The sequence below is a fragment of the Charadrius vociferus genome, unplaced genomic scaffold (genome assembly GCF_000708025.1).
Source record: "Charadrius vociferus isolate BGI_N301 unplaced genomic scaffold, ASM70802v2 scaffold195, whole genome shotgun sequence".
NCBI lineage: Eukaryota > Metazoa > Chordata > Aves > Charadriiformes > Charadriidae > Charadrius > Charadrius vociferus.
In genome coordinates this window covers 2,118,929-2,134,795 of record NW_009648539.1, presented here as the reverse complement: position 1 = coordinate 2,134,795, position 15,867 = coordinate 2,118,929, and the positions used below count along the sequence as shown (strand labels likewise).

Genomic DNA, 15,867 nt, shown 5'->3' with positions numbered 1-15,867 from the left:
GAATTCACTCTGCTCTTGGATATTTTATTGCTGAGGTCATAAAACAACAAGCCTGGGGACACTTGTGGAAACGCTGGGAGATTGTACTGCCATTCTTCTAGATGACATACAGAGACCATTTTGGTTCCTAATGGCCAGTTCAACACACTAGGCTCAATGCTGTCTTCAGGTGGATATAGATGACAGTACCTAAGAGAAAAGGGTTTGAGAGACACAAATTAAATTTAGCGAACATACTGCTGCTTCTTTTTCAGCAGTATGTGAGTAAAGATGTGGCTTGACTCACTTCTGTGAAGTGCCAGGAAGTGAGAAGTGGGTAAACTTTATATCATCCAAAGTAGAAATGGATAAATGTCATCTGCCTGAAGTGTATCACAGCTGCAGCTGAGACCTTGACGAGCACCACAGGTCAGTTAGTAAGACAAGTGTACAGATACTGTCATCTAATCATACAAGCCACATCTGCTTCTGTTTTGCTCTAGATAAAATTACATGAGAAAAAAATAGTAAAACTTGAACATTCAGAGCACGCTTAATTTTTCAAAGTAATTTCTAAAGTTGCTTTCAGCAAGATAAATTTTAAGAGGAAGAAGTTACCGGCAGATCAGCATTTTCTAACAGCAGAGAAGCCAGTATTTCAAGTGTTGTAGGGCAATGATATAATACATTATTGTGCTTTAACATTTTGCATTCAGGTGAAGATGGGAGACTGGCATACGAACAGCTGGACAAATTTCCTCGGGAATTTGTTAAAGTTGGAAGCCGCCGTGGAACTGAAGCTGCCACAGCTTTTTAGGTGGGAAAGAACCTGCCTACGTTTAACAGCCATTAAAGTAGAATGGAGCTGTACTTCAGTGTGGGGAGCAGAAGGAAGACTTTGAAGAATTCTATGAGAATGTCCCAAAATATAGCAATTTGTAGACTTTTTAAGGAAAAGCAAAATCTAAAATCCAGCTAAAGAGTTCCTATTGGCTCCACTTTGCAGCTCATGATGGAACAGTTGGATGCTGAGGAACAATACTTTGGTTTGTACCAATTAATGTAATTGCAGTTATTCAGCCTCAACAAATTTCTGTGAGTTTTTAGACTTTGGGATCTTCATATATTTTACGGAGTATTACATTTACTTCCTTGAAGTTGTCGTGAAAGCTTGAGACGTTCGATACTGTAGCTAACAAGGACAAGTAGGAGGCCACCTGAGCAGGACTGCAAAGAAGCCTTCCTTTCAACCCTGAGCTAAGCATCTTCTGCCGTGCAGTGTCCCCAGCAACACTCCAGCAGCAGGGAACACCGCTCGGCTCTCTCAGCTTTGTCTCAGTAATGAAATACAGAGCAAGTTTCTTCAAGTTTTGCCTCCAGAAGCAGCATGATGTAAACCCTGGGAGGTGTCACTTTGGTGACTCACTCTAAATGCCTCCACTGGTCTTTTATTTCCTTTCTCTTGCCCTCCAGCAACGAGCCATCATTAACACAGAGATTTGTGAGGGGGATCAAACAATCACATAGGTTTCTGAAAACTAAATGAAAAGGTAAAGTACATTTATTTATTCTGAGGAGGAGGAGTGAATACAGCTAATTGCACAAGTCCCCAAAGCCATTTGGTCCTGGAAGTTGCAGGCAGGATTGGATTTCATACGCTCTAATTAGTGGATCATAGCTTCTATAGAGTGATTTCAATATAAAGGACTAGAACAAACTAAAGTGGACCTCGGAGGCAGTAATAAACAGAGGGTGAAGCGAACACGTTCCCCCCTCACTGCAAGGATGAAAGGCAGCGAGTGCTTCAAGCTGTTGATTACGAGCCTTAAGTTAACAGAGGAGGTGAATAGAGTTTAACAGAAGAGTGTTCCTGTACTGTGTTCATTATGCATGAAATGCTATTTAGATGTCAATTAAAGTATCCAAATTTGCATAGACTACCTAGAAAAGATTGCAAACAATTCACATCGAAAGGAAGCCTCCTGCGCCAAACACGTTGGCAGGCAGGGGTCGTTTTGATTTGGGGTTTTTTGTTTGTTTTTTTTTTTTTTTTACTGTCAATGTGACAACAATGTACATATCTGTATATTTATAAATATATATATTCTTCCTTTAATTAAAAAATTACATTTTGTACAGTTCAAAATGCTTACTTGTTTACTGAGGGATATAGACTCTTTTTGCAGAAGGTGAAATAACCATGTTATGGTTTTTATACCATGCTGGTCCCATCAGCTGAATTCTTCCAAGGTGTCCTTTTGTACCGACTTCTGCTTTTTTTTTTTTTTTTTAATATTTTCTCTTTTTTTGCTTTTAGTTTTGTGGCATTTGTACTCACCATATTTCTGATCACATTTAAGTTATAATAAAGATTATTTTTTAATTACTAAGCACATCAGCCCGTATGTACAGTCACTCTTTCTGTCAGCAGCCTCTTCACTGTGAGGCTCATACAACCTTCAAACGTCATGCAAGTCAGCTCCCAGTACAGTAAGTGGCTCAGTAAGAGCCACCTATTTGCATCTGGATTTGGGGCAAACCATTAGGGAGTTGTTTAATCATATTAAGGGAGAAGACTTGTGAGGAATATTTGTCTTTTCAAGCCTGGTCACCAGGACAAGACTTTACAACTATCTCTAAAAGTTTAGCTAAATTATATGAAGTCATCTGCTAGATTTCTTACAGTGTAGAACTAATTTGTGTTTCGTACCTTATCGACTTGGTTAAGACTTAGAAAAACATTAAGATTTTACAAAAACATCTAAATTAGAGCAAGTGAACAATACACGTAGCAAAGACTACTGCCTCAGAGTGGACAGAGAACTGCAACTTCTTGTGCAGCAGGAGAAACAGTAATACTGGCTTGTGTTTTAACATCCACAACTCTTGCGTTTTCATCTTTCTGCTGGCCAAGCAGGGGGACAAGCGGCAAACTGTTTTAGTAATTGAAATAAACACAAACCACAAAAGTAAGAAAAGTAAAGAAGAGCTGAAGCTACAGTGAACATGACTGCTCTTCATTGTACCTCTATGTGGTGAAGCAAAGCACATTTTTAAAAAGCCAGTTTCAAACTAAAATCACAGAATGGTCAGGGTTGGAAGGAGATCATCTAGTCCAACCCCCCCACCAGAGCAGGGTCACCTACAGCAGGTTGCACAGGATGTCATCCAGGCGGGTTTGGAATGGCTCCAGAGTGGGAGACTCCACAACCTCTCTGGCCAGCCCCTTCCAGTGCTCTGCCACCCTCAAAGTAAAGAAGTAGAGAAGTTCCTCCGCATGTTCAGATGGAACTTGCTGTACTCAAGTTTGTGCCCGTTACCTCTTGTTCTGTCACTGGGCACCACTGAAAAGACTGTTCCCATCCCCCTGGCACCCTCCCTTTAAGTATTTATAAGCATTGATAAGATCCCCTCCCAGTGTTTTCTCTGGACTAAAGAGACCCAAGTCCCTCAGCCTTTCCTCATAAGAAAGATGCTCCAGTCCCCTAACCATCTTTGTAGCCCTTCGCTGAACCCTCTCCAGCAGTTCCTTGTCCTTCTTGCACCGGGGAGCCCAGAACTGCACACACTACTCCAGATGCGGCCTCACCAGCACAGAGTAGAGGGGGAGGATGACCTCCCTCGACCTCCCAATGCTATTTTGGAGGCAAGGGGAGGACTGTGCCCTCTCAGTCTTCCCTTTCTGGTTGCTTAGTATGCGTGTGCAGGCCCTTGCTCCTGTCCCAAGGCATCAGCAAGAGGCATACACTATTTAAAAAGATGAGAATACTCTTATATTCCCGTATCTGTCAAAAGCTGCTACCTGTAATACATACTGTATGTCAAAAGCTTGCTTGTATTTTGTGTGTCACGGTGTGGAACACGTTTTTGTTAAAGCAAAAGCTAAGAAGTCATCAGGGTTGCAGGTGCTACATTCTGAACTGTTGCTTAGGAACGTGCGAGATGAGTTTACTTTCAAGCAAGCACTAGTACCCTACGTTTCCAGCTACCCCTGGTTTAAGTTCAGAGCAAACCAGTTTTGTGTCTCGGTCAAGATACCTCTCCAGAAAGGCTCCACGAGGACTAGCAGCAAATATGCTGAAGAGGCTCCAGGACTGTTACCCTACTTTCACTGATTACTTCTTCCCTCCTGTGAAGGCAAGCTCATCTCAGACAGAAGACGCTCCTTTTCCTCTTACAAACATTCCGGCTTGTGGCGCAGACCTGCCCATGGAGCAGAGCTCCAACGCTGCGGAGAGCACAGGGCTGCTCACATATACAGGCACCACATCAAATGGAGCTTTATCTACTTTCATCTCATAGTTTGAATCCAACCTTTGAGAAGTTTATTAACCCAAAGTTGATCTGCTACACCATTATAACCATTAAAACCCACATACACAGCTCACATATAGCTCAGAACGGGAGCACATCCTGCTCTCAAAGTCAATGAGGAAATTCACAGGAGTTTTAGTGGGAACGGTTAGGCCATATTTAGTTCCTGTTGTGGTATCCGAGACTGGCAAGCTTGAACCTGGGATAGAGATACATAAAGGCTAAATTTCACTTTGAGCATTAATACTGTTTTAGAAAAGTAACTAAAACAAAGAACCACATCCTAACGTGATTCATGACAACATATGAAAAAAATCACTCTTAAATTAAGAACAAAACCAAACAAAATTCTGTAAGTTTCTGCCCTCAGGGTAACAAACCCTTGAGAAAGTGAACAAACCTTAGAGCTGCCAAAACCAGAAGACGAATAAAAAGGAACAAACCATGTATTTGTCACCTAACTTACATGTTTTTACGCTCAGAGAGCTGACAATGCTGCCCTTTCCTACCATGTTAATGCAAGAGCTCTCCTTTGTGGAGCAGGAAAAACCAGTCACATACAAGTGAATGTAACAAGACAGACACTTATGGACTAGCAAAGAAGGACCCAGCAAGCACAAATAATAAAACCTCTTTCTTAGGGCTGCAGCAGGTTGACTCAAACAAATTTAAAGGTCTGGGCCAGCACAGAAAAGTATGTTAGGAAAAAGTTCCTGTACCAAAATAACTCAGCAGTAGTGCGACTTATCCTTACCACATGCTTTTCATGAACTATGGTGGTTTTCACTACCTCTGCCATGCTGTTGTTGTCTCTCTATGTTCCACCAGGTAGACAGGAACCCATAGTGCCGCTATACAATGCTAGCTACACCAGCAACTTTGGTTAACCTGCCCAGAGTTTCACACTGCTATTGGTAGACTCCTCTTGTACCCAGTATACCTTCAGAAGAGGTATAGAAGGACAGAATAGTTTGGGTTGGAAGGGACCATTAAAGGTCATCTAGTCCAAGCCCCCTCCAGTAAGCAGGGTCATCTTCAACTAGATCAAGTTGCTCAAAGCCCCATCCAACCGGATCTTGAATGTTTCCAGAGATGGGGCATCTACCACCTCTCTGGGCAACCTGGTCCAGTGTCTCACCACCCTCATGCTAAAAAATTCCTTCCTTCTATCTAGTCTAACTCTTCCCCCTGTTAGTTTAAAACCATTACCCCTTGTGCTATCACAACAGGCCCTGATAAAAAGTCTGTCCCAATCTTTCTTACAAGCCCCCTGTAAGTACTGAAAGGCCACAATAAGGTCTCCCTGGAGCCTTCTTGTCTCCAGGCTGAACAACCCCAACTCTCTCAGCCTGTCCTCATAGGAGAGGTTCTCCAGCCCTCTGATCATTTTTGTGGCCCCTCTCTGGACCTGCTCCAACAAGTCCATGTCTTTCCTGTGCTGAGGGCTCCAGATCTGGATGCAGTACTCCAGGTGGGGTCTCACCAGAGTGGAGCAGAGGGGCAGAATCACCTCCCTCAACCTGCTGGCCACACTTTCGATGCAGCCCAGGATATCGTTGGCTTTCTGGTCTGCAAGAGCACATTGTCAGCTCACATCCAGCTTTTCATCCACCATTGCCACAAAGTCCTTCTCAGCAGGGCTGCTCTCAATCCCTTCATCTTCCAGCCCATATTGATACCAGGGGTTGCCCCCACCCTGGGTGCAAGACCCTGCACTTGGCCTTGTTGAACCTCCTGAGGTTCACACAGGCCCACTTCTAAAGCCTGTCCAGGTCCCTCATGTGTGTCTGCACCACTCAGCTTGATGTTATCTGCAAACTTGCTGAGGTTGCACTCGATACCACTGTTTGTTTTACTGATGAAGATATTGAACAGTACTGGTCCCAGTAGAGGCGACTGAGGGACACCACTTGTCACCAATCTCCATCCGGACATTGAACCGTTGACCACTACCCTCTGGATGTGACCATCCAGCCAATTCCTCACCCACCAAACAGTCCACCCATCAAATCCATATCTCTCCAATTTAGAAAGAAGGATGTTGTGGGGGACTGTGTTTACTATAGCTTTACCCTATGCTGCAGTCTGCTATATACTGACTGTTGCTGACTTTAAGCATTCAAAACTAGGAATCAATAGCACTGCCAAACTGCGTATCTTAGCTATGCACCCCTGCTTTGCAACAAAATTCTTCTGATGACAGGATCCACAGCACCCCCCTTCAAATGGCTGCAGTGCCCCTGAGGATATGACAGAGGTATCGTCATACCCAAGGGTTTGACCTTGAACACAGCTGACCACATTTCATTACAGGTGGTTGTTGGCAAACGGACAAAGCAGCAGCAAATTAAAGTTTCTTAGAACACCATTATCACTTGCTGCACTACTTTGTGTTACTACAAGAATGAAAAGAGAAATTAACAATACACAGTAAACACTTTCTGCTGAAGAAAGTGTTGATGATAACAATGCAATTCAGTCTGGAGAACAACAGAGCACTGGAAACACACGGCCTTGGCAGATTTGCACACCTTCTGCTCAAAATAAATCTCACTTCTAGTTCCGAAAAGAAAACCACCTCATATGGCCCTCAAAGAGTGAATATGCATGATAATTCCTTGCAAAAATTGATGACCTGCTTTGTTACTTATGCACAGGCTGCAACACATGACAATGCTGTATGCCCTCACATAAGCAATGCAATGCCAAATGCCAAGTGAGTTTCAGTTGCCCAGCCAAGTAGTTACTATGGCTCTAATTCACTTCTCTATGCATTGTCTTAGATACAATGGGTGTTGAAACAAAAATTGTTATTTTTTGCTAAACCAATTAAAAGTTTTCCCTCACACAAACCATCCACACAGCCCACAGTTTGTCTGTCTCTGCTAGTCCCTGCACAGCTGTTCCTTCTTGAAGCATTCAGCACCTGCAAACAGCCTTTCTCCCCACACTTTAGTCTTACACATCTGGAATTCTGTCCTGTTAGGGCACGCACATTTGATGTGAGAAGTGCTAGGATGCAGTAGATGTGTCCTACTTCTGAGCAGCCTTAGGATAATTCAGTGAAAGAGGAGATTGTGGCCACAGCCTCTTCAAGGACAAGGAGTCAGCACGCTGGCCAAGCTGGTGCACAAAAGCATTTATGACTTCTTGGAATCACATTCTGCAGTTAGGTTCCAGAACTGACAATTTTAGTCTGCTAGACAGAACGTTCTCTGTAATTTAGCTGGGTATGAAATAACTTTGTCTTTAGTGATGTTCATTTACAGCCATTACATAGGTATGTTTCAGTGGTAAATGTTTCATACTTAAATAAAAATAAAAGGTCAGATGGTTGTAGCAGAACTAATTACACAAATCTCTGTATAATTTCTACACATTTGACAAGTCTTTCTCACATGCACACAGAGTTCCTGTACTTATTATATAAGATAGTTCTACTGCATGCACGTTCTTAAAAAAAAGATACTCCAGAATTTTCAGGACAGTAAGTGAAACTTGACCCTTTCAGAACATTTTAAAATAGCAATTAATGCAGCATCACAAAACTTGTCACAACACTTTCACACATTAATAATTCTGCTATAATAGGTACAGGGAGATTATTTGTTCAAGGATCAATACATCTGTAACAGAGATAGATCATGTACACGGGTTTTATTCCTGTGCCACAATTCAGCTCTCACACCCCATCTTCTCCTGCAGGATGCTTTTTTTCCAGGAGTTTATATAGCAAACTATTCCCTCTGCTAATGAATTCAAGTCAGTAAAACCATAGTAGCTTGAAGACTCCTAGTGCAGGTGTGAGTATTATGTGGTCCATGTCTTTTTGATGTAAGAAGGTTTTCTATTACAGGAGGGCCAAATGTTGCAATACATGCATCAGCCCACATGAAGAACTTGCAATTTATTTTGTACACTTTTTTTTGTACACATACATTTCAACAGAAGCAAGGATCCAGCTACTCAAGGCACTGTCTTGTCTTTGTTATTTAAAATAAATAAAGAAAAAAGCACAAGATTTAAATCTAATAAGCATTCTTCTTGACCATCTTTGTGATAATAAGGAAGAGCCGGATGCAGATAATGCATCCAAATTCTGGATTTGTTACTGTCGGGCAGTTCTTTGTTCTAACAGCACCTGTGTTACAGCAGTTCACAGAGCAGGAGACGAAATGGTGGCAAAGCAGTTGTACTGTCTCAGTTGGATCAGTCTGCCTGGCCAGCTAATAATGCAACAGCGCTTTCTTCCCTTCTGCAGTCTCCCGAAACGCAAGATACTCCTGATGTTCAAAAATAAAGCCACCTCTGAAGAATGACTGTTAACTATGAATAACAAACTAAATTGCACTGCATAAAGACTATTGTAACAAGTTTTACGTGTTTCCTCATTTACTATTGTTGAAGAACTACTTTGACACAAGAATTGCTTAGAATCTGAGAAGAGAGGTTAAGTCACTTGACAATATGTTTTGAACAGAAAACCAAGGTTTCTCCACAAAGCAGTTATCCAGCATCCTTTCTTTCCTAAACACAATGTCAGTGAAAGTTAAAGGTCACACCTTTGTCACCATTTCTGCACTGTGATGGAAAGGATCATGTCCAAGCACCCTCTAAAGCACAAATTGGAAGGTGTACCATTTTGTTCACAAAGTTCCCAGGAAAATAGGGTACCTCACCTTGTGGTTACCAGATTCAACGTGAAGTGAAAGCCAGAAAGAATATTACATCCTACAATGGTTCTGACACTCCGAATGTCACAGCTAAAAACAGTTTTGACACATCTAACTTACTGACACCTACAGGGAGAGAATAAGATAGGGAAGGAATCTAAAGGTGCCAATCTGATAGCTCCACAGGTCTGTTCACACGTCTCCTGAAGCACCTGTTTTGGCAAGGCCCAAAAGATCCATAAACCAGAATCCCTCTGATTATCTCTGCCTCCTGAAAGCCATTCAACTTTAAGCTCTTCACAAAATATTGCCATGGCCACTATCTCTTAAAGCCTATCCTTGGAAGAGCTTGTTACTTACAGAGCAACTGCCAAGTTCACTCAGGACAGGAAAGCCTGTATTCAACTGCAGACATTCTTCCCCCAATATGGATGCCAGATAAGATGCTCAGTTTTAAAAAGTGCATTTTATTCCTGTAAACCCTTCAGAACATTACTATCTTGGTAAAAAGGTGCCTCATGTCTCAGTAAATACCAGAGCAATACAAAAATCAGACACTGAGTTTCCTTTCAAAGTAGCTCTGAAATGTAGGCAGCCTTACCTCCATCTAATTTTCAGTACAGCTGCTATTAGGAGCAAGAACACACCACTTTTTCTTTACAAGCCAATAAGTGTATTTCTAAAAGAGACTGTCTAATACTTTGTACTTACTTTAGCTCTCATTTACACATCTTGGAAAAGGCTCCCTTAAAAGACAAAGACAATTACTTAAAAACCCCTGAAAAGCATAAACGTAACTAAACTTTACATCTTGACTATTATTACGCAGTCTTGACTTCCTGAAGCACACATTTTATTTTGCTTTCCATATCCACCAAAACCACTCTGTTCTCCAGAATTCTGCAAATCTAAGGAGTTAAAACAGCCCAGGCACTCCCTGAAAAACTTAAAGCTTTCATCTACAGTAGTCACAACTGACTTACAAACCCAGAACAAGCCATCCCCCACTCAAATAAGAGGCTGTTTTGTAAAGGCAAAGATTTATTTATCAATTTTCATGTATCATGTCATACCAACTGATATTTACAAAACAGTTTGAAATACACAGTATTTGTATTTTATACAAGCAAATAAGTGCAGCCTGTAATAAGTCTTCTACGCAGTATCCAGATACTCCCACTGCTACATAATTCCAGTTAAAAAAACCCAACATCTGCAATGATTCCACAAGAGTTTCTATACCTGAGAAGTTTCAGTATATCCTTTCAAGAGGAAGCCTGCAATTAAAAGCCACATACATAAGCCTATTTAAAGGTTGTCATTCCAGTTGCAAATGACATGCTTCCTTTGAAGCAAGATCTGATGGACTCTCCCTTAAGCCACATGATACTTCTGATGGCCCTTCTTCAGAAGGGTTGTCTGCATCATCTCCATTAAGCTCTTCATTTTCTTGTTTGGATTCCTCTAGAGCCAGACTCTTCAGTGTCTCATCAGGTGCTTGCCGAGTTAACCTCTAGAAAGAATGAGAAGACAGTGAACTTAATACTTTTTTCTACTTAGTAAGAGCCAGCAAAATAAAACTGCACATGGTGAATTAAGCAGACTAGTTATCTTTGTTCAGAGACCATTGATATAATTAAAACATTCATCAGTCACAAAAGTCTTGGACACTGGAGTTAAACTCAAATTGCTACCTCTAATGCCCAGACCACATCTGCTTTGTTGACTGTTAAGTCTTCCTTAGGTTCTTCAGGACAGGTTTTATCTTGCGCAACTTAAAATATGGGAAACATCTTCGAGTTACATATTACTATAGAACTATATAGGTTTAATTTTAGGAAAATTACTATTCAACAGATTAAGTTCATAATTTTTAATCAGAGATAATGAAGCTACGTCAAGTCTAGATGAACTAGAAGACCCAGTTTCTAGCACTTAATCAAACTAGAAGTTCCTCACCTAACCTGATTTAAGGAAGGAAAAACAGGACCGTAAGAGGCTGCTTTTGAGGCTTCCGGTTGTTTGATATATCACTTAAGGCTCATTAAAGCCCCAGAAGTGAGCAGCTTACAGCCACTAAGTGAACTTCAATGTTGAGGAACTGCAGAGAAGTTTCCAACTAGTTCTTTAAGTCCTTAAGTGATTCAATTTCTGCCTGTGGGTTTATCACTAAAAAGCAGCACTCACCAAATACCAGAGAAATTTAAGTGTAGCAAATTAGTGGAGTCTTGAAAGACTCATCTAAATAATTGCACTAACTGAAAATTAACTTGATCAAGTTTACTTCTTGATTAATCAAGTTGCTTACAATAATCTTCCATTTTGTTTCCACCTCCTCAGTCTAATCAGAGAATCAAAATATTTGTCAGGCAGCCAGCTTTGTATCCCAGTTGAGAGCTCAATCCCTATAAAAACCACCTAGCTGATAATTTTAGTATCAAGGTTACACTGTTATATAAATATATAACACCTTCAGAGGCTGTTACAGACAATCTACTCCTGGTAAAGGATTCACGGAATCAGTGACACAACTACCTGTCCCCAAGGAATTGTCAGAGGCAGTTGTTTTGAAATTTACAAGTTTATGAACCCTTCTGACTTTGTGTATTAGCCATTTTTGGGCCATAGAACTAGCAATTCCTCAGTGAAACCTTGACTTTAAAGAGCATAAGTGCCCTATTCTCTCTCACTGCTCCACTTCGTGTTCTTGCTGTTTCAAGTTTAGTTCCTCAAAGAAAAGAGCCAGCAAAAACACTTTGTTTAGCCAGCAGCCTCACACAAGCTAATAAGCACCCGAACTTAAGTCATCTCAGAAAAGTGAAAATGAAGCTTTCCTTCCCTTTTCACCATCTCTAACATGCAAAGCCTGTTCTGTTAAAACAATAGGTTGAATCTTCCCCTCTGAAAACACACCTCAGTACTTCTCATTACTCGTATGGACCAAGCCGGAAAAAGCCCTAGAAGGGGCTTTATGCCTCTGGGCTAGAACAATCCCACAGGAAACAGGTTAGACAGTAATTTAAAATGAAATTATGTGAACACACAGAACAGAAGTCATGATTCATAAAAAAAAAGAAATTTCTGCTCGTTTTTCCATTTTTCATTCCACAATGTTAACTAAAAATTCAAGTACCTCAATCATGCTGGTCATATAATGCACATGTTCAGCAAGTGACATGAGCTCTTCATTTTCTTCTTTCAGGCGGGCAATTTCACCATCTTTCTGTTCAATTTCTTTGTGCAGCTAAGTTCAGATAACAAAGTGTTAAAACAGGAAGACCACAGCCAGTAGGAAAGAAGTTGGTTATCTTTCACTAGCTACCTTTTCATTTTCCTGAAGCACTTCATACAGAGCCTTCCTCCTTTCTTCAGCCACTTCTTTCCAATATTGAGATGAAGGGCTTCCTGAAGGAAGAAGCTACAGTAAGTCTGTGCTAAGACTGAATTCAAGCACTGTATAGACTGTGATAAGAACTCTCTCCATAAAGGGTAAATTTACATTTAGTCTCTAGGAAAACAATTAGAGACATAAGCTTACAGAACAGAAATCCCACGCTGTATTAACAGCTATACAGGCAGAGTCTTCAAGAAGCTGCCTCAAGCATCACAGCAGGCTTTGCAAGATGGTCACATTTGCAAGTGTCTGTCTTAATGTGTATTTTGTGGAAGACAGACGTCTTACTCCCAAGTCACTGTCCATATTGCGCTTAATGGTTCTGAGAAATTGCACACACAGCATTATGCCAAAACGGGCTTTCATTTCATCCTAATTATTAGTCACTTCAGAGCTTGTAGCCAAGCCAAAGTAACAAACTACACAGGACTTCTTACTACTGCAGCACACTGTTTCTCAGCTACTGGTTACCATAAACTCTCTTAAATTAGGTATCTATACTGTATTGACTATACTATCTATTTACTATACTATAGAGGGTAAGTATCATTAATTCCTGCTAGGTATTACATAAAAACAAAGCCCTTATCTAACTGACAAAGGAACCATGTTTCAAGCTATATTTTAATGGGAGCATAGCATTTTAAGTGCAATAAAACATTTCAGGAATTACCACATACCTTTTATCATGAGATCTACAGCTTGAATGACATCTTTTGTATTCTCATTTTCTTGCTCTTTGTCCCCAGGCACCTCAGCTTTACAAGCCTTTGAGGTGAACTTGTTATTCCAGAGTTTCCTTTTGACTGAAGATTTCTTCTGTATAAAACACAGGCAGGTTGAAGTTCAGAGCAACATTTCAAGTTGTTTTGTTTTAAACAATACAAACTTGCAAGTCTGCTCACCAATGACTGCAAGTAAGTCTTTATAAGCCCTAGTTTCTTCACATTATAGTTCTGATTTACAGACATCATCCTTGACATCCATAGGTTTAACACAAACTGCTAGGTTTTAATATTGTTTATTACTAAAATAATAGTAAGCTGAAGTTGTGTCACACTAGTTAGCAGCTTTTTTTTTCAAATATATTAGTTCTGAGTTAAATGCACAAAAACATTTCACTATGAGTAGAAATAATTACACATCTACAGGTTATCTTCTAATTCATACCTCATTACGTCTGCCAACCAGGCAACCTGCTGCTGAAGGCTGAATCATTTTAAGAGTTTGTCTTGGGGCAGCACTGCATGTAGTGTCTGTGAGGTACTTCTAAAAAGACAAATATAACTTCAGACAGTTGCCACTCTTCTCTACGTAAACAGAAATTTAGATTTGTCATGCTTCCATTAAGGTAACCCATGGTTCATCTTGTCAAGACAAAAAAGATGATACTTTGGTATAGGCTTGTGCAAAGAAGGGGATATAATTATTTGTAGCAGAGACAGACCTTTATCACATGAAGCTATGCTCAGTTCCGGCCTCTTAGAAAACCCATACCCTTCATAAAAGAACTTGAACAGGTCTTATAACAGAAATATTCTGATGAGATTTCAAAGCTAGCTACCATGCACTGACACATATGAACTTTAGCTGAAGCTCCCAAAGTTGTATTTGACAACAGCAGTATCAGACTCCAGTAGAGAGACAAAAGCGATGCAATTTCAAGTTTACTTGATAAATTCATACACATCACTTTAGGCAGTACCTATTTTTGTTACCTGTGAACACACCCTCAAGTGGTGTTCATTTAAATAGATATGTTACTTCAATTATCCATTAAAATTGATCTAAAGCTTTCTTGCTTGAATCCAGACAGGCTATTGTTTTGTATAAACAGAATGTTTATCACCTTTCCTGTCATGCATAAATACCCATTTCCTTCATTTAAGCCTTCAGATTGGGTTGGTTACATTGCCACCATGGGATAGCAAACAATGGCAGACAACCAAGCAAGAATAGCCAGAATATAATGCCACACCAGCGTGAGAAAGTTACCAATTCACACTGTACTTGGTATGACAAGAGTTCACCTTTCCCACGGTAGTTTCTGCCACCAATTATCCTACTGTTGAACTCAAGGACAAATACTAACTGCTGTGGGAACAAGAATCACACCGTGTCAGACACTGCTTGCTGCTATTGAAGGTTAGAGCTAAGTATACTCTGCCAAGAAATTATTGACTAATACTTGAGTTAACCCATTGAAAGTGCAAAAAGCTCCACTGAGGAATTTATACCCTGGAGTCGCTACAGGACAAGATTACCATGTGTCTAATTCAGACTTATCAATTGACAATTATTTATTAATACCAGAAGTGTTCATTACAATCACTCTATCCCTCCTGAAAGAGGGATATATTTTATATAGTATTTGTACAATTTCAAGTAGGGCCTACATTAAAAGGTTTAACAAAAGTGTCTTCTAACACTAGAATAGGTATCAGCTTTAATAACTTCTTAAAAACCCAAATCCTTTAAACATTTCCACTAATTCCAAGGCAATCATGGTTCATGAGCATGACTTTGGAAACAGACCTGCATGCATGAATACTTCCGCTGAATCATGCTCAAGACAGACTTAACTCTAAAGTTCAGCCCACAGAACCTACTCCACAACCCCTGAGCAGCCAGATTGATTCATTAACCAAACTAAGCCTGACAGTCAGCACCTAAAAAAAACCCACAGGGAAAGACAGCAAGCTCACTGTCAAACTAAAAAGGTCTTGCTGAGCAATAAGAAAAAAGTAGTCATAAACATATATGCCCAAGCAGAACAGAGTGTTCCCAAGTCACACTGCCTGCCAGGAGGTTACTCAAGCCAAGAGGACATAAGCCAGGTAGAAGCACATTGCAACAGATCCCTTTGTATTCCTCTAGTGGATGTAAAACTTGTGTCAGACAGAGTGACCATTTCCCAAAGAACTAAGTCCAAACCTCTGAACAAAGCAAATTCTGTGTTAAAGATACTCTTGATAAATTTAGCCTTCTATTTTCTATCCCTTATCCGCTCTCATATTCTAGCTTCAAGACTTTAAAGCCTATACCTGCAAAGATCCTGATGGTTTTTCCACGTTCGGTTTCTGTTTCATTTTGGAATTCATAGGATCCCTGGGGAAAAAAAAAAAAGTAAAAACGTAGTAATACCTGTCTGCAATGGAAGTTCAGAGATACAGAAGATTACAGTTCCAGTTTGTCAACTTTTACGACAGCATTAAAAATGCAGTCGTGGACCGACGGTCAGCGGGCTCTTCCAGAGCTCCTGGAGCCCCTCGTGGGGTTCGGTGCCCCCTCCTCCTCCTCCTCCACCCCCCGACCCCCGAGATACGAGCTGCAAGGGCGCGGTGGAGCTAAAAACACAAAGCCTTGAGGAGACACCTCGTGTCGCGGCCACGCTGGCCCACCACAGACTACAGCCCTGTTAAGCCTCTCCACAGGGGACCGCGTGGGGGTGTCACAGACCCACACTCAAGATGGCGGGGGTAGGGGGGGGGGAGACAGGCACCCACC

The 15,867-nt window shown here is 40.9% G+C and overlaps 2 protein-coding genes across 3 annotated transcripts in view; one reads left to right on the top strand and one right to left on the bottom strand.

The window, feature by feature from the left end:
• FAM65B (family with sequence similarity 65, member B) overlaps positions 1–2,119 on the top strand; it is a 70,276-nt gene extending 68,157 nt beyond the window's left edge. The window contains exon 22 of one of the 2 annotated variants that reach the window (XM_009885877.1): positions 696–2,119. In XM_009885877.1, coding sequence (XP_009884179.1) covers positions 696–796 — 101 coding nt within the window. In that variant the 3' untranslated portion in view covers positions 797–2,119. The remainder of the gene's footprint in view (positions 1–695) is intronic. The other variant, XM_009885878.1, reaches the window with a different exon arrangement.
• An 8,165-nt stretch (positions 2,120–10,284) lies between these two features.
• On the bottom strand, positions 10,285–15,461 carry GMNN (geminin, DNA replication inhibitor). Its single transcript, XM_009885876.1, has 6 exons — positions 15,405–15,461; positions 13,531–13,629; positions 13,041–13,179; positions 12,289–12,371; positions 12,100–12,210; positions 10,285–10,479 (listed from the first exon to the last, which is right to left on the bottom strand). The coding sequence occupies exons 1-6, from the start codon at positions 15,459–15,461 to the stop codon at positions 10,285–10,287; spliced, it is 684 nt and encodes a 227-aa protein (XP_009884178.1).
• Positions 15,462–15,867: the final 406 nt, after the last annotated feature.